General features: G+C 39.0%; 1 protein-coding gene across 1 annotated transcript; it reads right to left on the reverse strand.

Annotated features, from left to right (window-relative positions):
- Positions 1 to 8: 8 nt before the first annotated feature.
- LOC141352823 (neuroligin-2-like) lies at positions 9 to 13,249 on the reverse strand (the record flags this gene model as incomplete). Its single annotated transcript, XM_073858831.1, has 4 exons — positions 9 to 8,367; positions 8,866 to 9,232; positions 10,837 to 10,996; positions 12,938 to 13,249. Coding segments are annotated over 4 exons (1,662 nt in total), but the record flags the coding sequence as incomplete, so codon positions are not given.
- Positions 13,250 to 23,234: the final 9,985 nt, after the last annotated feature.

Raw genomic sequence — 23,234 nt, forward strand, 5'->3', positions numbered from 1 at the left:
AAGAACTATCATCACCTTATAGCTTTTTATCTTTCTTTAAAATCCATTATTAACATGTTCTTCTTCTGAAATGTGGCTGATTCTGAACACATATAGTAAAACAGGGCAACAGGTGTAAATTAACTTTTAAGACCCAGTGAAATGGTTTAGCATTGTTAGGAATAGCATGTGCTTCATTTATTTTGTTGTTTTTGAAACCATAAAAATTCACATCTTCTTATGGCCTTATTTCACTAGATGCTAAGAGATGCAATGTGGAACTTTTAGAAGGATCTCTTGACAGAAATGCAATACAATTGCACAACTATATTATAAGAGGTGTACAATATGAACTGTATTTTTTATCTCCATACAATGCGGGTCCCCTTACATCAGGGGTGGGCATTCCTGGTCCTGGAGCGCCACTCTCCTGCCAAGTTTAGCTTCAACCCTAATCGAACACACCTGAAAATCCTTATCAAAGGCTGTAGGACAGGGCTATTCAAATCTTACCTTGTAGGCCCGGAGCACTGCAAAGTTTAGCTCCAACCCTGATCAAACACACCTGAGCAAGCTAATCAAGGTCTTCATGATCACTAGACAATCACAGGTGGGTAAGTTTGATAAGGGTTGGAGCTACCCTATGCAGTGCTCCGGCCCTCCAGAGTAAGGTCCTGTCCCAAATGGTACACTCCAGACTTGTGGTCCTCCTCAGAGTCCACACTTTGATGACATCACGTAGTCCAGACTTTAGGGACCCTTAATACGAGTCCACGTGGGTGCATCGGAGTCGTATTTTGGGACAGACTCGAGCGTCACACCGGAAATAGGTAGAGAAGTTGCCCGTCAGTGTGAGCTCCTCCCTTCCGTCGTCTGATTGGTCTGATTGCTCTTTCGCAAGGACTTCTGGGTTGGTAAAGTGCGCGAAGCCTGCTGCAGTGCGGGCTTCGCTGAAGACCGCATCAAGGGGGCAAAGGAGGCGCTGATGAGCACACTTCAAAGCGTAAAAATGACAGATGGGACACCCTACGGACTCGTGGACTAAGCGAGCACGCGCAATTTAAGGCCACGAGACCGAAAGTCCACATGAAGTGCGCCATTTGGGACAGGGCCTAAGATTTGAATAGCCCTGCTGTAGGATTACTTGAAAATGACATTCAGGTGTGTTTGATTAGGGCTGGAGCCAAACTCTGCAGGACAGTGGCCCTCCAGGACCAGAAGTGCCCACCCCTGTCTTACATGGAAGTCGGCATCATGTTTCTACAGTAGCCCTAAATGGACAAACTGTTCTATAGAGCATGTTTTGTCACTACATTGGCCCTGTCCCAAATGGCGCACTACATTTCGAACTCATGCCCTTAAATTGTGCGTGCTCGCTTAGTCTACAAGTCCGTAGGGTGTACCATCTGTCATTTTTACTTTGAAGTGTGCTCATCAGCGCCTCCTTTGCTCCCTTGATACGGTCTTCAGCGAAGCCCGCACTGCAGCAGGCTTCGTGCACTTTACCAACCCAATCAGACCAATCAGAGTTCACACTGATGGGCATCTTCTCTTACTATTTCCGGCGTGACGCTCGAGTCTTTCCCAAAATACGACTCCGATGCACCCACGTGGACCGCATCAAGGGTCCCTAAAGTCTGCACTGCATGATGTCATCAAAGTGTGGACTCTGAGGAGGACCACAAGTTCAGAGTGTGCCATTTGGGACAGGGTCTTGGTCTTCGATGAGGACGTTTTTGTCCTGTGGCAGCTACCGTAGCTTCACTATGCATTTCAAAGTGAAGGGGTGAGCTGCGGACTGAGTCGTTGGTTGCAATGGTTACAGTCTCACCACTAGATGTCGCTAAAAGTCCCACATTGCCCCTTTAATTCTTTCAAAATGATCAAATTCCTACCTAGATGTAAAAACTTGACCATAAAAGCATACTTGTTCCTATATATGAAAGTCTCCACTGCTTTTGGTAAGAATTTAACGCTACAATGAAGTTATTGCAGTAGAGATGGCCTTCGGTTTCTATTGCATAAATAAAATGGAATTTACTGTCCATCTCCAGATTTTTCATCAAAAGAATTCTCCAAGGATATTTTGTGTGAACTGTCAGCTTTACTATCTGCAAAATAAGATGAGCGAAGTTGATGATGCTAGTGACATTATTATGCTACGTGATACAGAGTATATAAAAAAAATACAAATTTTTTCAGCTCCCCTAGAGTCAAACATTTGATCTCCACCGTTCCGGAATCCATCCGGCCGATCTGCGGGTCCGGCGCCAGCACCCCCAGCATACCTCAGCATAATCCATTGAACCCGACTAGACCATAAGCATCGTGCAGAAGCCGAAAATAGTCCCCTTAGTAACTTTCAATGGCAGGGGACTATTTTCGGGCAGTGCATAATGTCACTACGCCTGCTGCAGTCATGTTACATCAGCAAACTCCTTGATTATTAAGCCAGAATGAGACTATAGTCCTAACCATATCTGCCTAGAAAATCGCAACTTTAATTTTCTGTCGGTTTTAGTACACAATGTAGCTACAGAAGAGTCAAATTTTAAATAGGAAAAATATCCAAACTCTTTGGTTATTTTTTTAGCACAATGCTAATGGTCTAATCAGATTCAATGGATCATGCCAAGCCACGCCAAAAGTGCCAGCGCCAGACCCGGAGATCAGCCGAATGGACTCCAAAACAGCAAAAAACAAATGTTCAACTCCAAGGGAGCTGGAAAATTTGCATATCTTCAAAAAAATAAAGTGTCCATTTAAGTAAGAACAATAAATCCATCTTCACCCAAACACCCCAAAAATAAATGAAGCAGCAGAAACATAATTTAACCTCTTGTGAATGATATCTTCAGTTTTGCTGGTGACTGAATTAAAACTTGCACCTGTTTTCATGATCACAAAGTATTTCATAATTCATTGGACCAGAAATAAAGGAAAAACAAAACGTGTTTAACATACAAGTAACTGAATATTTACAAAAATGTCAGTTGATTTGTTCTTACACATAAAATGTACAGATAACTTCTATTTCTCATTCGCTCACTGTATGCCTACTGCAGACCCAATGAATGGCTCATTATGGATGTAGTGTTTATTTTGTATGTACAACAACATGAATGTGCATACAAAAACCAACCAGAAAAATAACAAACGATTCTGAACTTGTCTCTTAAATCAGTACGGATTATTAGAATTGAGGTTGTTTTGTACACAAATCTAGTTTCTGTATCTCCTCATAGTTCGATTAAAATGGAGCTCAGTGATACCTACAACCACATAAAAGTTCACAGGTGGTACAGTTTCAGAGGTCCCGTCTGTAACCTCAGACATCAAGAAAGAATATCTTGTAGTTTCCCACAGTTTCATCATGTTGTGTCTTCCACTTGGTTTTAAGTCATATAAAGTTCTGAATGCACTGAAGTTAACTCCAATATGCCTGATCAGCAATTTCAATAGTTTCTTCATGTTGTAATGTATTGTGCAGCATACCGATATTGTTTCTTGCTCCATCATATTTGTCCTGTGTATGGCTGAGAGAAACATCCCGGCCATCTCAGACTCAATACACTGGCAGCTGAGCCAACAGTGAGACGCTTTTCCTCATAAGTCCTCCCATGACACACGGAGGTGACAGAAAACTAAGACTAACAAGGCATGAAAAGAAGTGATCTGATTCGAAACCATTAGTTCTTTAACCTGAAGATGTATTTTAGAGAAATTCTCTAAACACAATTTGTCTATATTTGTCTATACAGTATATAGATCCGGTTCACTGCCCCTCTTTTTGCTGTGCTTGTCATAACCAAAAAAGTCAGGTGTGCAGTGCAGATAGACGTGAGACCCACCAAACTGATATATGAGCTTACCATGAACCCCCAGAACATCTTACAAACATGTTTCGTGGCCTAACACTGGGTAGATATTTCCTGTAAAAATGAGAAAGAGACAGAAAAACAAGTGACTTTTTACTAGATATGTCCTTGTCCAAATTATCTATTGTTTATCTCTCTCTGTCTGTCACATCTACTCATCTGGTTACCACAAAAAATCTACTCACATGAGAGGCGAATCACACAGAACGCTTTTATGGCAGTGGCAGGTGCCTTTTTTTTAATTGTTAATGTGTGCCAAACGCCTCGTGTTTTTGAAAAAAGTCAACTCTGAGCTATAAAGCGTCTGACGTCATTCGCGTTTTTCCATTGTCCAAGCGAATTGTGGAAGAGGCGTGCCTTCCGTTATGGTGACAGAAATTTAGGTTTCCAAAGGAAGTGCAGAGCTTTTCAAAAATCTGCTCGTCAATGTCACTTCTCTCTCTGCCGTCCAATCACACTGTGGGAGGGGTGGGACAAATATTACAACAACCAACTGGTGCATCATTTAACGACTGATAAACAAAGTATTATAGCAACCAAAATGCTCAGTTGAAAAAGCTGGCAAGCACCTACAGTCTGCGTCCGCCAGGCATTTTCAGGCGTGCTGAGCGTTTCACTCAAAGTTGAACATTTTTCAACTTTCAGTGCTCAATGCTGAGCACAGAAAAACAAAACCTGCCAGCTGCTGGTGTTTTTGAAAAGCATCATGCTTCCATTGGAAACAGTTGAAAACATACGCCGGCTGCCGGCGTAAATGCTTCGGTGTACACGCTACCTTACATTGGCTTGGAATAACCGGAGACTTCACTCACTCACTGGCTGCGTCCGAAATTGCATACTGTGACAGTAGGTACTGAATTAGATGAAGTACCTACTCATCGACAGTTAAAACAGTACGTTCTGTATAGTATGAAAATGGATAGTATGAATGAATTCAGACGTACTACATATGCAAATTTGGAAACATCACGTGACATACGTCGTCATTACCAGAAGTTAGTAATTAACTGGAATGACGTTAAACTACCGCAATTTAACCACAAGGGACAGCTGTTTAATCTACATACTTGCATTTGAATAGAGCTGCGTTACCGCTTTTAGACAGTTTTGAATAAAACAACGCCCCTCCGTCATCTTCTTCGTTGGATAACTCCTCTCCTGGGGGCTCATGGGATAGCAAAGTGTCCATCGCATGAACACTGCGGGGTCTCGCCAGTAGTAGTAGGTCATCCGGGTACTTTTCGCCTACTGTTTTTGGAATACTATGAATTCGGACATACTACTCGCCTTGCCTACTGCTTTTCGCCTACTATATAGTATGGAAGTAGGCGGTTTCGGACGCAGACACAGTCTCCTGTGTGTAAGTGCACCTCGATCCAGGTCAGAGCAAGCGTCCTCTTTTTAAAGTTTCTGCTAATATGACAGTTAACTCTTTCCCCGCCATTGACGAGATAACTCCTCAATTAAGAGAAAACGCTTCCTTGCCAATGCCGAGAATTTCCGGCTTTCCGCAATACCGCTATTATCCACCACACTTCCGCAACTTATACAACCCGGAATAGCGCCTCACGTGAAAGAGAAAAAACTCAGTGTATGTTTTAAAGATCGCTCTCAAAAGTCCTCCACAAAAATGGAATTATCTCAGCTTTTTGCTCAAAATTTGGTGTTTTTGAAGAAACCAACCCATATTTGAGAGTAGGGCTGTGACGATTAATCGTGCAAATGCGCGTTTTCTCTATGAATGAATTTGAATGAATTACGCCAAATCCAAAAGCCAGAGGGCGCTGAGAAACGCCATTTGTACCATAGAAGAAGTAGCATTACAAACGATATTTCAGGAAATGTCTAAAGGAATATTTCTATCGCTGTTCTTCAGATTGTTTCAGATATTTTCATGATAATAAAAATATTTTGAATGATTGTGTTTGACGAGTGTTGCTTTTTTAAATTCACATTATAAACGAAAGATTGATAAGGACTTCCTACTGATCACAGAGCCGTAGTACACGGCTACACGCACAAGCTGTGCATGAAACACTGAATCGGAGCCTTGCGATTCATAATCGATTTCAGGCAGGTCTTTTTAATGGGGAACGTGATGTATCGTCACAGCCCTATTTGAGAGGTGAGAAAAAGAGAACTAATGAAGGAAGGATGAAACTTTTTTTGTTTGAAAGCAATTGATATATTGTTTGTTTATATATTAAAAGAACAACATTTTCTGGAAGGCATTAAACTTTTGTGAAAATCATGAAAAATTCTGGCGCTGGCTTGCAACTTTTTTAAAAACGCTGGCGGGGAAAGAGTTAACAGCAAATCAAAGTTTAGAGCCTTCAGGCTTTCATATTTGACTGACAGGAAAGCTGCTTCGGTGGAAACTGGGTAAAAACGCGTTCTGTGTGATCAGCCACTTACTGTACATAATTGCATTAAAACAAATGTACGCGCTTCATGGCAAGAGACCGTTGCTGAAAAATTCACTCTTCTTGTGTGTACACACAAATTCATATAAAGATGCATACTAAGCTGGTTCCTCAAATACCAAAAATGTTTTTAATGAAAAGAGCAGGTGAAAAAACATCATTTGAATTTGCCTCGCCTCCTGAAAAATGTCAATTAAAAGCTAAATGCTATATATGTACACCGTCACAGGCCTTTTAAAAGAGATGTAAGATGTATGTAACTGGTAGTTCTGGTAGTTCACTTGTGCACTAAATTGTACAGCACTATCCAGGTCACTGGTAATACAACTCTGTACGAGTAAAATATTTGTCAGTAACCTTCGATTTGCTTGGGATTGAACGAGAGAATATCGCTTGAATAGCTTGACTGATGTTGACATCATTTTTGTACCTGTTTTAAGCACGCAAACTAAAGTGGATAAACAAATAATGTGCTGTGAGAGTTTACAGCTCAGTGTCCTTCTTGTTTTAAAAACATTTCATGCATAGATCCCACTGAGCAAACCATGTAAATATATATCATTCTTTATATATTTGTCTATATATCTGTACATACAAAAATCTTCCTAAGAAACAACACATAGGCAAACCATAAGATGGGGAGAAAGAGAGAGATAGAGAGAGCAGGTTGGCACTTTTGTTTTCGTCTTCTGTCAGACATTGTCATGTTCTCTCATTCTCTGTATCTGTTGTTACAAGGTATAATTTAATACTTGACACAAGACTGCAGGTAAACACAACATATCCAGGTTTTGTTTTTTTATCGAATGCCCCTACAATTCATGTAAAACATAATCAAAGCTTACAGATCACATTTAAGCAGTGCTCACAGGAGGAGAGACGCATGGTTTGGTTGTGACAGCACTGTAATGAAAAACAAGGAAGGATAAGAAAAGAATGAAAGAAAGTAGATGGAGAGATGATATTGGCACTCTGCCACTTCAGTACGAGAAGAAAAGTGGGGAAAATGTGTATTTTTTCCCTTGTATGACATCAGATCATTAGTCTATCATTAACCAGTCAGTCGCCCTGGCTATTTAAGGGCATTGTGGATAAACAAACGGCACGTTGAATTCCGGTATGCCGGCCAAAACCGTTGCTCGCTGTCGAGTCAATAAACACACATCCATACTGTATACAACGTATGCAGGAGTAGTTCAAAATGTGGACAGAGAGAGAAAACCGGATATGCAAGAGAGCAAGTCCTCTTGTTTTGGGAGCGGTACTATACACGGGTAGTAGAGTGGGGGTGGGGAAGGGTGTTGTTGTGGCCGGTGGTTGTGGGAAAAGGGTTAAAGGCATGGAGGGGTTGCATGCTGGTGATGGTACTAGGAATCATAGTAATGGTATTCGGGGTCATTAGCGGAACATCGTCCGGTGCCCGTCTCAGTGCCAACGTGTAGTCGGGCGGGCACGCCGGGCGTAAAATATCATGCGGTCGCAAGGGCTCCATGTCGTGATGCGCGTCGTGCTCCGAATGCTTCATTTGGAGAGACATGATCTCCTCTTCTTGACTGTGCGCTAAATCATTAGCGGGCACGCCTCGCTGCGGGGACAGCCGGTGCCGTCGCATCTCGTGCCGTTTATCGCGCTTGTAGTAAAGTGCAGCGAAGGCGAGAATGTTGAGGAAGAGAAGAGAGGCGCCAACAGCTACCGTCACGCTCAATTCAGTGGAGTAGTCGCGAGTGTCACCCGGGAAGGGCGAAAATCTGGGAGGCTCCGAGCCATCTGGATCTGTTTCCGAAGGGAAGGTAGGGAACGGATGGCGCGTCGTACGGGCTCCCGTGCCCTTCCAGGGTGGGGTACGGGTGGTCCCCGGAGGCAGCCGAGTTGTGGTGGAGCTAAGGAACTCGTCATGAAGGTGAGGAACCAATTCCAGCCAAAAGGCAACCTTGTTTGCACGGTAGTTGTCACGGATGCGAGGCTTGAGGCCGATGTGGAGATACTGCTTGTCTTTAGAGTTGAACTTGGTCCAGATTACTTCCTCAAAGCGATTGGGCTTGGTATGGATGAACTTGGTGTCTTGAGGAACGGGTAAGTTGGGATCCCTGGAGAAAAAAAATCAGGTAAACAGGGTGATTTAAAGGGGACATTTCACAAAACTTTTTAAAAATATTAAATAAATCTTTGGTCTCCCCAGAGTACGTATGTGAAGTTCTAGCTCAAAATACCCCACAGATAATTTATTATAGCATGCTAAAATTACCACTTTGTGAGTGTGAGCAAACATTTGCCATTTTTAGGTGTGTACTGTTAAATGCAAATGAGTTGATGTCTACACAAGTGCCATGGTTGGATAGTGCAGATTAAGTGGCAGTATTATCTCCTTCTGACATCACAAGGGGAGCCAAATTTCAATAACCTATTTTTTCACATGCTTGCAGAGAATGGTTTACCAAAACTAATTTACTGGGTTGATCTTTTTCACATTTTCTAGGTTGGTTGAAGCACTGGGGTCCCAATTATTGCACCTCAACATGGAAAAAGTCAGATTTTCATGATATGTCCCCTTTAATAAATATATATACTTGCACATTCAGACTTACCCGGTCTTGGCAAAATTGGTCCAGTAGGTCATGACTACAGCACTAAGCATGACATCATTTTTGGAAAAGTTACACGGGAAAAGGTCTGTGGCTCCGATCATGGGCACGCCGAACACATACGGAATCTCGTCCCCGTGTGCCGCGTCTGCCCATTCGGGTCGTGTCTCTGTTTGGCAGTGGTGGTAGAATGTATAGAAGTAGACGGGTGACTGGTACTCTGCATGGAGCTTGGCAGTAGCGACGGCTGGCGCCACCCACTGATGATCGGTGAATAATGCAAGGAGAGTCTTGCGCCGCATTTCCCCATTGTCTCTGTCTGCCCAGTCTGTGTACATGAACTTAATGGTCTCTCTTAGAATGTCTTTACCTAGAAAAAGACATAAAAAATGTTTATGTAAAAGACACTAGACTAAAGTTGATGGCACAACTGAAACAGATTTGTGAGAATTATTAGTAAGCAATGGTAAAAAGTCAAATAGAAATCAGAAATTGACATGTGAAGTATAGGCCTATTTGTGTTTGATACATACATAAGCACATTATATTTCTTAAAATAAAAGTCAATAGGGTCCAGTACTTTTATATTCCAAAAAGACAAAAAAAAGAATAAAAGTAAAAGTGGTTTAAGTCTCCTGTAATAATCTATGTATGATGAACAGAATGTAACTGCACAGCCCACATACCATTGGTTGTGTCAATGTCATGACATTCAATACCAATCCATACAAGAATATTTTTTTTGCTTTACTTATACACGAGTTGCAAATAAGCCACAGTGGCTTCCAAAAACATGCAGGTTGGGTTAAATAGAGATGCCAAATTAAAGGTATAGTTCACCCAAAAATGGAAATTCTGTCATCATTTACTCCCTCTCATGTTGTTACAAACCTGCATAAATGTCTTTGTTCTGATGAACACAAAGGAGGATATTTTAAGAAATGTTTGTAACAAACCGTTCGTGGACCTCATTTACTTAGTATTCTTTTTCCTACTTTGAAAGTTAACGGGGTCCACGAACGGTTTGTTAAACATTTCTCAAAATATCCTACTTTGTGTTTTGCAGAACAAGGAAATGTATACAGGTTTGTACCAACATGAGAATGAATAAGACAGAATTTTCATTTTTGGGTTACTATCCCTTTAATTTAACTTTTGTATGGAATAATTGGTTCTCGCCATCATGAATATAGCCATAGATGCTGGATTGGCATTAACAATAAATAAATAAATAAATAAATAAATGAACTAAATGAACTAAATGAACAGATGTTAGAGGAATTACTTTTTGGGTGATCTATTCCTTTAAATATTAATATTAATGCTAAAGCTAAGTGAAATCCAGTATAATACGATTTTGCTTAATGAAGGGGATGTAAGAATACAAAGGTTTCACAGTTTTTGAAACTGTTCTAATCCAGGTACATAAGAAATGGCATAAAGGCACTAAAATCAGCATAAGCTGGTAGCTGGTTTAAGGTGGCAGTAGCTGGTTTAAGATGGTCCTCCCAGCCTGGAAAAGCTGGTGGATCAGCTGATCTGACAAGCTAGGTCCAGCTAGACCAGTTTAAAAAGTGACCAAAACATAGCTAGACCAGCTTGCTACACCAGCAAAACAAGTTAAAACCAAGCTGGGAGACCAGCTAAAACTAGCTCACCAGCTTATTTATGCTGGTCTTAGCTGGATTTTTCAGTAGAGTGATAATGCCATAACTTGGCTTTTGTCGCCCTCTTGTGGAAAAACGTGAAAATAGCACTTAAATAAGCAGACAATGGACTTGTTTTCAAATTTCTACCTGGGACACATAAATCTAATTGTGATAAAGCTTGAAAATCTAACATATTTTAAAATGACATTATGTTATACTGTATTTATAAACTATTATATAAATTATATTGTGACACAATCCAGTAGGTATGTTTTCAACAAAAATACTTTTACTTAAAATGATTTTCTGGGATTGAAGATCTCACCTTCAGGGTATCCATAGAGGTTGTCTACAAAGTTGGAGATGGTGTAGTCAAAAGCTGCTGCTGAAATTCCTTCCTCACTCTCAGTGCCACCATCATCCACAAACTTAAGCCCCTCACCTTGGTTTACACCAATAAGAAGGTCGTAGTTTAAGAACTCCCCCTAGTGGAAAAAGGAATGTATTTATTTACCAACTCCGACCCATGGTTCAATTTGACAGTTAAACAGATAGTTTTTACTCACCCTCAAGTTGTTTCAAACTTGTATGAATTTCTTTGTTCAACAAATAAAGATATTTTAAAGAATGTCTGTTACCAAGCAGATCTAGGGCACCATTGACTTCCATAGTAGGGAAAAATAATACTATAGAAGTGAATAGTGCAAACCTGGGGTGCGTTCCACTCCAGTTTTAGACACACACTCGCAAACTTCCCTAAGCACTTCCCCTCGGGGGAATCCCTGTCGCCATTTTGAAGTGCGTTCCACTTTGTCAAGTGGACGAGGGAAGTTTGTATGGACAGACCCTCGCTCCCTCGATTTTGACCGAGGGAGCGAGTCTGCTTCATATGTACACTTCATGCAGCTTCATATCTCACAATGCAACATGATTGTGACGTCACTTCAGCAACTCGCGCTTTGCACATGGAGGGGCGGTCTCCACTTTCCATGTGATCAAGAGCTTAGGGCGATCCATTTGAACCCACTTCAAGTGTTCTAGCAGTAGTGGGCACTCGTACAACGTAAGCAATGACGTACATCCGAGTGAACGCGACTGAGGGAAGTTAGCGAGGGAAGTTCATAAAAAAACGAACTGGAACGCAGGGCAGATCTCACGAATTTCCGTGGGATAGTCCCGGAATTTTTTGCTCATTTTTCAGTGCCATTCTCACGGATCTCCGCATTTTTCCGTAGTCCTGCCACGGACTGTCTTTTTCTGTGGCATTCTCACGGATTGGTTACTCAACTGTTTTGTCCTATTTTCTTACCACTGTCGCTTCGGTTTAGGGTTAGATTTACATAAAATGACATCCTTAACTAAACCCAACTCTAACCCCAACACCAGGCGACAATTGTTTAGAAAATATAAAAGAATAAATCAGAAAAAATAGTATAAACATACTAACACAAACATCAAATCTAACCCTAAACCGAAGCGACAATGGTTTGAAAATAGGAAAAAGCAGTTGAGTTACCAATCCGTGAGAATGCCACGGAAAAATGATATCCCCCTTTGTGAGATCACGTTGAAAGTGCCCCTACTCTGTTTGATTATTAACATTCTTCAAAATATTTTCATTTAGTTGAGGTTAAGTATATGCTGACAGAATTTTCATTTTTCTGTGTACTGTCCCTTTAAGTGTAGACTATGTCTACCATATACCGTATATACCCGAATAAAAGACGAGGTTTTTGTACTAAAAATAGACTGAAAATGGGTGGGGGGGGGTCGTCTTATATTCGCGATATAGACAAAGTCACGGGAAAACAGTAGGGGGCGCCAACGCGAAAGGTTAGATGTGTTTGATTTAAAGCAGATGGTTATTTTCTATCTATCTTTACAGTACCACAGTTACATGGGCCTACATAATTATTGCATTTTTGTGAGAAGGTTATTCATTTTTGTCACTCATTCATTCATTTGTGAACTTATTCATAGACAGAGTGCACTTTATTTTGTGACAAATTATTCCAAATATTTAATGAATGGTGTTAAAATGTTTTTCCAATGAAGTATCATAGAATTTTCAAATAAAATTATTTTCTGTTGAAAACCAGATTTCTCCTTTTTCCCAAAAATAAGTCTGAAAAATGGGGGGTTGTCTTATATTCAGGGTCGTCTTATATTCGGGTATATACGGTTATAACATTTATTGTAATGGTGACCATGTTATGGAACATCTTTGCTTTTTCTAGGATTTATTTAATTGAAAATCATCTGCTTCTTGAGATGAAACATTTTTTGTTACTACCAGTTATGGTGGTTTACTAGCCATTGTTTAAGCCTAAATCTAGGCTTTAGGGATTAATGGAGAATTACCTTGAAACATCCTTGAAAGAATTTGAACCTAGTAACAACCTAATTAATTGTAATCTCATGATCACCTGCTGCATCAAGATCTCAGGGTCATCTGGCACAACATCTCCATCCACAACAGGTCCGAATGCAATATGGTAGCGAGCCGGCTGGATGTCCTGATCCACCAGCTCTCGGAAGTTTTTCCTGCGGAGACAGTCCACCAGGTCTGCCGTCTCGCCGTATGTGCATCCCACTTTACGTGCCAGAATCTTGGTGTACTTCAAGGGCTGGTAATTAATGGACCAGCTAGAGATGGCTGAGCCGCTCTGAGCAATAGCTCTCTGAAATAGGCCTGCGTTGGAAGAGAGCAGAAGCAAACCGATGACTGTTATACATACACAAATTTTTTTTTATTAACTATTAGATAATCGGGATGTTTGTAAGAATAAGGAATTTATGAGAGCATTTATCTCAATTCCAACTTAATACAAAGCTGGCATTGCATCAATACAAAGACAAAGAAGAGATGAAAAGAATATGAGATTTTATTAATACAACAAAGAGCCACACATCCATGCAAAACAACATTTCTTTCTATATTATAAAGCTAATATGTTGTTAACTCCAGCTTTAATTGACACAGAGTCTCGCTCCACCCCAAATGAAGCTTTTTCTCTCTCTTGTATTCTTTCTCTTACAAGCACTTTACAAAGTGTTTACTCTCCAGTGAAGAATAGACAGACATTACCAGAGGTCTCTTCTCTTTCTTGGTCTGCCCTCTCTGTCTTTTTAATTATTGAAAACATGTTACTGCTCCCAGAGAAATCAATATGTAGCTATTGTAGCTTTGTCTCTGCTAACACGCCTGCGCTTTTCCCTCTAACAATCATAACACACACGCACACGCACACGCACGCACACAGTTAAGCTGTCTGTTATTATTACCACATGTAACATGCACCCATCTATCAACTAGTCTACTGTTTTTGCTTCTCATCAATAAAATTACCTCATCGCTTTATTCATAAAACACAACCTTATTTTCTTACCCATATACATGATGGGTGTCTCTTCAGGGGTAGTGGTTGTTATCCCATACAAAAATGTAATATATGGCCATATATGTACTTATATTTTACATAGTATGACATATATCTATACATATATTTGACTTATCTGAGAACACAATATATGCCTGCAACATATATGTACATTTATATGTCCAAACATGTGAAAAAAATATTTGGTTTCATCAATATATGATACCATATATCTGCATATATTACACTATAGTATTGGTTTCTCACGTATATGGGGAACATTAATTATAAATATGTGACATACATATTTGTTTTTCCACATATCTCTTCATATATTTGACTTATCTGAGAACACAATATATGCCTGCAACATATATGAACATTTATATGTCCAAACATGTGAAAAAAATATTTGGTTTCATCAATATATGATACCATATATCTGCATATATTACAGTATAGTATTGGTTTCTCACATATATGGACAACATTAATTATAAATATGTGAAATACATATTTGTTTTCCACATATCTATACATATATTTTGACTTATCTGAGAACACAATATATGCCTGCAACATATATGAACATTTATATGTCCAAACATGTGAATAAAATATTTGGGGTCATCAATATATGATACCATATATCTGCATATATTACAGTATAGTATTGGTTTCTCGCATATATGGACAACATTAATTATAAATATGTGACATACATATTTGTTTTCCACATATTTAATAAATGTATGTAAACATACATGCATGTGATACTGATGCATTTTTAAAGCTGTGGCATATGGTTATGGTACTTTGTGGATGTATTTGTCAAAAATGACAAAGAAAACACTGCATTATTGTATTAAAAATACTATATTATGAAGTCCTGTTAGTTTTGTGACCTAAAGACCCCCCCCCCAGGATCACCATCAGACAAGCTTTTGCTTTTATACAGCAAGTAAAAAATATCTGGTCAGATAATCTTTAAATATGTAAGTGAGTGTTCAAGAAGATTTGAAATGTATGATCATTATGGGGAATCAACGGCTATTTTATCTAGTTTACCATCATCAGAAAACTGCCAACTAAGTCTGTGTATATTAACAAACAGTGATAAGTTGATTATTATTAATAATCACAAATCAATTACATTATTAATTTTTATTTTATTATTTTAATTTAGTTTAGTTTTTTATTTTATTTGTGCAGGGATTTGTAAAGTTAATAAATAAATAAATAACCTAATGTTGCTTTTATATCTTTTATTATAGTGTTTGTTTATCGAATTTACATATTATTATTATTATTAAATCGTGTTAAATGTATTGCTTAATTAATAATAAATAGTCAAAAGAACATAGCATATAATAAAAATTTCATCCACTGCCTATTGAATGCGCTACACCCAGTCCAGTAGGAGGCGCTAATGACCCTTCAGTTGCCAACCGCCACTCAAACCAAAAGCGCAGAAGAACAAAAATGACCGGGAAAATCTGACAGAAGTGAGAAGATGATAACAGCACAGCGGGGTTTTAGCAGACCCGGCGCCAGACACAAATTCACGGACGGGCATTTCATTTTTCAGGGGGGGCACAAATGAGATCAACCTCATTGCAATGCATAATATCATTAATTATGAATTAAATGGACAAAAAGCGAGGAAGAACTAACATACCTCTCCATTAACGAAATACAACGGAGAAGTCGTAAAGATTGGACCAGCCTACTGAAGCAGTCTAAACGCAAATAAAACACGTCGCAGGGCTTGACATCAACGCTTGTCCGCTTAATATCAGAGACAAGTTGATTTTTTAAAGGCCAAGTGAAAGAGAATTTTACTTGCCCGACCGAAAAAGTAGCCTAGTCTGATTAAAAACGGCAATAACAATCACCAAAACACGATAATGATTCTGCATCCTTTAGTCTCAATGGCGACAGAATATGCATAATGTAATAACGCAAAGTTAAACAAATAAGCGCAGCAAACACAAAGTGTGTTAACAAAGTGGGTTAAACATACTGCGGTAAAAATGTGGAGTTTTTAATAACATGATACAGTTAAGCAGCATCACATCACAGTTGAAAATGTGACAGATTTCATGACAACAACAAACAAGTAATTAATATTAAGCCACTTACATTTTAGACGCAATGTTGACTGTGATTTTGTTGTTTCAGCAGCGAAAATAGTTGAAAGATAACAGCAGAACTATAACGTGTCAGTCTCACTACAAATCGTGTCTTAACGTTAAGCGGTGGGGCGCGCTTAGCAAACAACCAAACATTTCCGCGCTCACTATTGACAAACCAATCAAATACGTTTAAAATAAATATTTTTTAAATTAGACCAAACACATTTTATTTTTTATTCAGGAGTTATATATGTCCAAAACAATAACTTTTAATTAATAACAGTAGCCTATTGATAAAAACATGGAGCTGATGAACAGGTGAAGGGAGACCGCAGGCTCGTCCAGGGCGGGCACTGGTGACTCACAGGGCGGGCCCGGCCCCCTAAAGCCCGCCCATGGCGCCGGGACTGGGTTTTAGAAGTAAGTTTAAAATATTTAATATATTTTGCATTCGTTTCTTGCTGTCTAGTTTGTTTAAAGCCTAATTAGTCATTACTGTTCTAGAAAAATAACGTGTAGGCCTACAGACAATTTCACAGACATTGGTAGTGTAACTGTTACATCTGAATGTAAATTATATACCGTGTGTCTCAATTCGTTCCCTAGCTCCCGAGGTCGTGAATCAGTATAATGTGTGCACTGGTAAGGACCCTAGCTCACTTCACATTGGGACAATGTTCACTTATTTCTGTCACGTGGCTGCTTAAGCGCGTTGTAATCTCTCACAGCTGTTACTCATCAACAACCAGCAAAACCAACATCTCTCCGACTTAATTTTAAAAACAGTACATTGTGAAAAATGCTGTCATTATTCTCTTACATATCTGTGCCTAAAATTGGAAGCAATTACATTTTAAATGTAATAAATATATTTACAATTTTAAATCAATATTATTATTTTAAATATTGAGTAGATTGTGGTCCCTTACTGTGTAGCAATGTGTGTTTATATTTACAACTAAACAAATGTTTGTCTTTTATAAAAGTTCTGTAACATTTCATAAAGTTTATTGAGTTGGATCGTGATGTTCGGTTGGCGAGCTTCAGAAAAGGTCATGTGATTTCCGGTAAGGGAACATAGGGACCATTGATGCTTACTGGTTTTTGCGTTTCATTGTGGGAATTTTTAGGGAACGAACGTTCCAGTGCACTAAACGGATTTTGAGATTGAGACAGCCCTTAAAATGGCTGACTCCCTGATCAGTGCCCTGACTACTGAACAAGGGAGCTGATTGAGACACACGGATAGATAAAAACAGCTTTCTGGCAACAGGTGGTGTGCTTTAGTTAATATATTTAAAAGGTTCATATCTAATGCATTTTGACATTCCTTATATTTATATTTATGTAAGAGTTATACTTTTATTTTAGTGAGAGGGTTATGTTTGTGTTTAGCACTCGTGGTGTTTTAAGACACTCTTAAAGAAGTGAAGAAATCTTGTTCAGTCTGTAAACTGTTTTGGGAAGACATGGAACGGAATGATTTAGTGACTCGCTCATAACACTATTTCAGTAAAAATATATTCTGCAGACACTTTGAGTGAAAAGAGTGTTTCAGTGATGATAAAAATCAGCAGGTGTAAACACTACTTGCTCTATCAAACTCCTTTAATAGCTGTTCTTAATACTATTAGGGGTTGGCAAGATTTTGAAATGTTGTTGTATTCATTGGTGAATAATTTAAAATTGGACCACTAATTCGATTGTTTCTATATTTACAAAAGTCTTTACTGTAATTTGTAATCAATGTAATACATCCTTGCAGTTAATTAATTTTGATATTGAACTTGTTCTATTTCTTACTTTATTTGTTTTTGTTGCATGACAATCAAATTGTGGAGGACATGGGAGAAAGAGAAAATGAGCTGTTGTAGCTGGTATTGTCAGCTTTTTATATTTTGCTGATATTTTATGTCAAATAAAAAATTAATGGATAATTTTATCACGTTTTTATTCTAATTCTCTTTCAGAAGAAGAAGAAGAATGCTCTGCACTCCCTGAAACCTAGGGGAAGAAAAAAACTGAACTTGCATATGAAAGTAAGAACTTTGCTATAAAACAAAATACATATACTTTGCTGGGTTTCAAATTATGTAACTATAATTCATTTCAGCAGACCAAACCCCAGTTGTGCCCTCTGTTTTGCATAATCAATTGCAATGATGATTTAAAATGTGTATCATAGAACAATTTTAATCCACTTATATTTTTCTTTAAGGATAAACTGTTAAAAGATGATGACCGTCCATCATGCTTCATCTTCAAGGTAGTTGAATGTTATATAATGTGCTTTTTAAAAAAAAATGTAACGGCCTGTGCTAACTTTTCAGTTATCAGGAGCGTTGCTGAAGAACATACTGCTTGAAGTTGTTCTTCAAGAAGAAGATGCTGCCTACACGACCCTGTCATTGGCTTGCTCAAGGTTCAGGGACATAGTTGGGGATGACAAGTTCAAGAATCAGGCACACTTCTTATGGCTAGAAAGTAAATATTGACATTAAAAAATAAAATGCATAACAAGAACATCATTGATAATGTTAAATGTTATGTGAATTTTTTTGCACCTCAGGTGTTACATGCTGGAAAAAAGTCATCTCACTACAAACAGCTCTTCTGGAAGATGTACTCATTCTCCACGTGTTTGCTGCACACCTGGTACTTTTTGTGTAAATTGGTGATGAATAAACTAGTTGTTAGTCTAAAGGAAAGCTAAAAATCTAATTTACTTATATCATCCCTTGGAGTTTAAAAGTTCTGGACACCATTCACTTGCATGGCATGGACCTACAGTGCTGAGAAATTGTTCCTAATGTTTGTAAATGTTCACTGTCAACTATAAACCCTAGTTCTTATTGTGCTTCTTGTGTATCCATCAGGTTATGCTGGGAAGGGAAAGCGAGATGAACTCCAGGGCATTTATTCAAAAACCTTCCATCCTGGATTTTGCAGATTTGACTGCATGCAGATCAGTTCTAGTGAGCTGATATAGTTTCCTTACAAAGGAAAACAAACACTTTTGCAAACAATTCTGAGTGACTTGTACATGATTTTATTCATTGAAAAAATAATTTAAATGTAATATATGTGTAACACGTTCAGAAAAACATTAGTCTGCTATTTAAAAAAAATGCAGTAAATATGGATGGTAACTTTATTTTACATTAGCCACATGTTTTTCATGTATTTACACATTCACTTCACTAAGTCCAGTTGCATCACATTTAAATATGTTCATTTACTTGATATTGATATATGGAGCTTCAGAAATGTGTTTGAATAAGGCCTACAGCCTGATGAATTTAAAACGCCATCACTTTAAGTGTAAAAAAAGGTGTAAAACGTGACCTCATCATTGACAGTGAGTGGTATTGGACACACACAATAATAACAAAGCTGTAAGAAATCAGACCATGATGAGGAACGTGATATTTGATCGTTTATTTTCATTACTGTCGCTACTTCCTGTCATTCTCATTCACCGCCGTCCCATTTGCGGCGTAAACTCCTCCTACTTGCACATTTCTGAAATCCCTCCCACTTGCGGCGTAAGCTCCTCCCACTTGCGGTGTAAGCTCCTCCCACTTGCAGTCTCCGGGCTGCAGCGATACATACATGAAAATTTTTAGACTTTTTTACAAAATAATAGCAAGATTTTTATTAAAATGTGTTTAAAAAAGTTATTTAACTTAATTAAGACATAGTTAAAAGTGTATTATGTGTTTTTAGTTTTATTTAGGGCAAACAAATCATTAAAACTAACTACCCTTTTAATTATGCACATTTTTGTCATTAAATCTGTCTATAAACAATAAATAGACAAAATGGCAGCGTAATTAGTCAGAAGGATAAATGTTTTATGAACTTTTATAATAAAACTGACCCGAGTTCACCGAAACATATTAGACACTGGTCATGTGATCAACTCCCCCTAGTGGTGAATCGTTGGATTTTCGAGACGTTTCGAAACAGTTATGGTCCTGTCCCAAATGGCACACTCCGGACTTGTGGTCCTCCTCAGAGTCCACACTTTGATGACATCACGTAGTCCAAACTTTGGGGACCCTTAATGCGAGTCCACGTGGGTGCAACGAAGTCGTATTTTGGGACAGACTCGAGCGTCACACCGGAAATGGGTAGAGAAGTTGCCCGTCAGTGTGAGCTCCTCCCTTCCGTCGTCTGATTGGTCTGATTGCTCTTTCACAAGGACTTCTGGGTTGGTAAAGTGCGCAAAGCCTGCTGCAGTGCGGGCTTCGCTGAAGACCGCATCAAGGGGGCAAAGGAGGCGCTAATGAGCACACTTCAAAGCGTAAAAATGACAGATGGGACCCCTACGGACTCGTGGACTAAGCGAGCACGCGCAATTTAAGTCCACGAGACCGAAAGTCAACATGAAGTGCACCATTTGGGACAGGGCCTAAGACGTAATGAAGCCTCGTTTGCTAAAATCACGTGACTTGGGCCAGTTTGAAACACGCTCCGAACCACTGATTCGTAAATGTTTCGAAGCCTCATGAAGCAGTGCTTCAAAAACGACCATCACTAACACAGTATGAAACGCCAACTGTTTGGCATAGAGTGGTACACCAAATAATATAGAGCATTAGACATTTAGGTAGTACATAAAGTATGAACAGATGTGTCATGTTTACCTGAAGGCACTGCTGAGCTATGGAAATGCAAGTGCAAAATAGAGAAAACACATTCTCCAATGACATTTTACAGGATGAGTAGCTGAGAAAGTGGATGTGTTACATAAGAATGAGGATAGAGATACATGTATGTTGTGAGAAGTTTTAAATGTATAAACGCACAGCAAATTAAGAGAGATTTCAAGAATGTGATATCAATTATTGTCATAATGACTGTAAGTTGTATGACAGGTTGATAAAGACATAGACTCATACCCTGTTCTGCAGAGTAACACATGAATGTAAATCACCTGTAAAATGTAAGAAAAAAATCAATTAGGTGACTATATTCACTGCAATTCATATTATAGTTTATGGTACAAAATGTATACAGCAGAACAGAGCTCTACACAATATTACATATTTTGCTAGATTTTAGCAGTACTCCTCTAAGGCACATTCAAGTTTTAAAAGGCACCTTTGCTACACTTTGTCCTACCATCAAATTAAAAGCATAAGCTGCATAGGTTAGAAACGTAGGCTACTACGTCATAAGATGATGTACTTTGGTCAAACTGTGAACAGCAATGGGTCATCCACAAGTGCTTCAGGGCACTATGCAATCCTTCACTTCTTTTCAGAAAGTCACCCCTTAAACTGTCACCACATAGACAACTACATGGCACAAGTTATTCAGACGATGTTGCACCTTATCGATATATGCAGCCTACAGACCGCCACAAGACATCTTAAGGTTTATATTTTATTCCTCATCCAGTGGTTCATTCAATACAAATATAAGCCAAACATTCTGAATCATGTAAAATAATTTGTGTTTTAAACTGCAAAGTTTCCAAACTTTACTTCCAGAGTGTCAGATAAATATATACATTGTTTTGCTTGGATTTATCAAAGAGATACGTCACAGGCTTGCCTGCTCGGACAGAATCGTCTCGAGTTCGGTCATTTTTGGATGCGGAGCCGCGCGGAAAGTTTTACAAAAAATGCCGTGCACAGCGTCACGCGAAATGGGGTCTTTCTGACGCGCTGTTAATTTTTTTGTGAGGCGCGCGTCAGGCTACGCAGAGCTACGCACTGGCTACGGATAACCTACGCCGAACCATAGACCGTAAAAAAATATGGACGTAGTGTCCGTGACGTCACCCATTGGTTTGTGAAGATCGCTTTTGAATCTTAAAGTAGGCGTTGCCTGCCGTCGCCATCTTGGCCGCGCGTCTCCGCGAATTACTCGCGGAAAACCGAAAATGGGTAAAGAGGCGGGACATGGGTGAAGCTGAGGTGAAACCACGCACGCCTATCGTGAGTCTAGTGACAGCAGTGGCTGTTCAACCGACACTCAAGCGGCCACGCCCTTAATTATGCAAAAGTTTAAGGCTTAATATAATCTAAACGGGTGAGTTACAAAAAAATTCACCCCCCTCACAGTTGTCATGAAGGGCAAAATTAGCTATATAGGCCAAAAACACGTTTTGTACCAGGCTGTAAACATATTATTTTCTGCTGTAAAGTTGGGCATTTTTGACATGGGGGTCTGTGGGATTGGCTCCCTTTTTTGGCCAGTCTCAAGCGGCCAGTCGGTGAATTGCAGTTTAGGTCACTGCGGTCTTGGGTTCCTTCGAGAGATCGGACGGTTGCCCCTCGCGTAGAACCTACGCACGACTATAAATCGCCCTTAACTAGTACCGCGCGCGCGTGCGTGCGGTTTCCCTTACAAAAATTAACCATGGTTTTACTACAGTTCAAACCAAAAAACCATGGTTACTGTAGTAAAACCATGGTAACCACAAAATAACCATGGTTTTGACAACCATGGTTTTCAAAAAACATACTCTGTAAAAAATGTCTGTAGAAATTACAGTATTATTGGGTATTACTGGCAACTAGCTGCCAGTAACTTACTGTAGATTTTACATTTATGTTATTTACTGGCAACATTTTGTTCAAAGTTAAATGAACATGAAACATTTTTTGACTTTATCTTCTACAGTAAGTTACTGGCAACCAGCTGCAAAATTACAGCAAATATTTTAGAGTGAAAACCATGGTTAGTGTAGTAAAACCATGGTTTTGCTCATAGTACTCAATTCACCAAAAAAACATGGTTACTACACTTTTACCACAATACAACCATGGGTAATTTTCGTAAGGGTTGGTGTGATTATGGTTAAAACAAGGCAAAACTGAACCAAAAGAAGAAATATAGCATTTAAGAGTTAATAGGAACAACATACAAAGTTATATTCGTAAGGGATAATCCACGGTTAGCCATGCATTAAAGGGTTTTAATGCACGACGTAGAGGCGAAGAACCACCTGACACGTAGCGGCTAGCTGTGGATTATCCTGCTTATACCTTGGTTATTTGCCAAGTTAAAGTTGTAATTAATGTTTACAGTGTAATTTTTTAACAGACGCGTAAGATTTTCTTAAAGGGACACTTAACCCATTTGCATTAAGCTTTGTATAGTTGGAACCCCAGTCATGTTTTTAAATGGTCATGCATCATTTCCTCAGTTGCCGCTGAGACAGGAGAAATACAGATTTCAGTGTTGCACTTCCT

Source organism: Misgurnus anguillicaudatus, chromosome 21 (assembly GCF_027580225.2).
Source record: "Misgurnus anguillicaudatus chromosome 21, ASM2758022v2, whole genome shotgun sequence".
Classification (NCBI taxonomy): domain Eukaryota; kingdom Metazoa; phylum Chordata; class Actinopteri; order Cypriniformes; family Cobitidae; genus Misgurnus; species Misgurnus anguillicaudatus.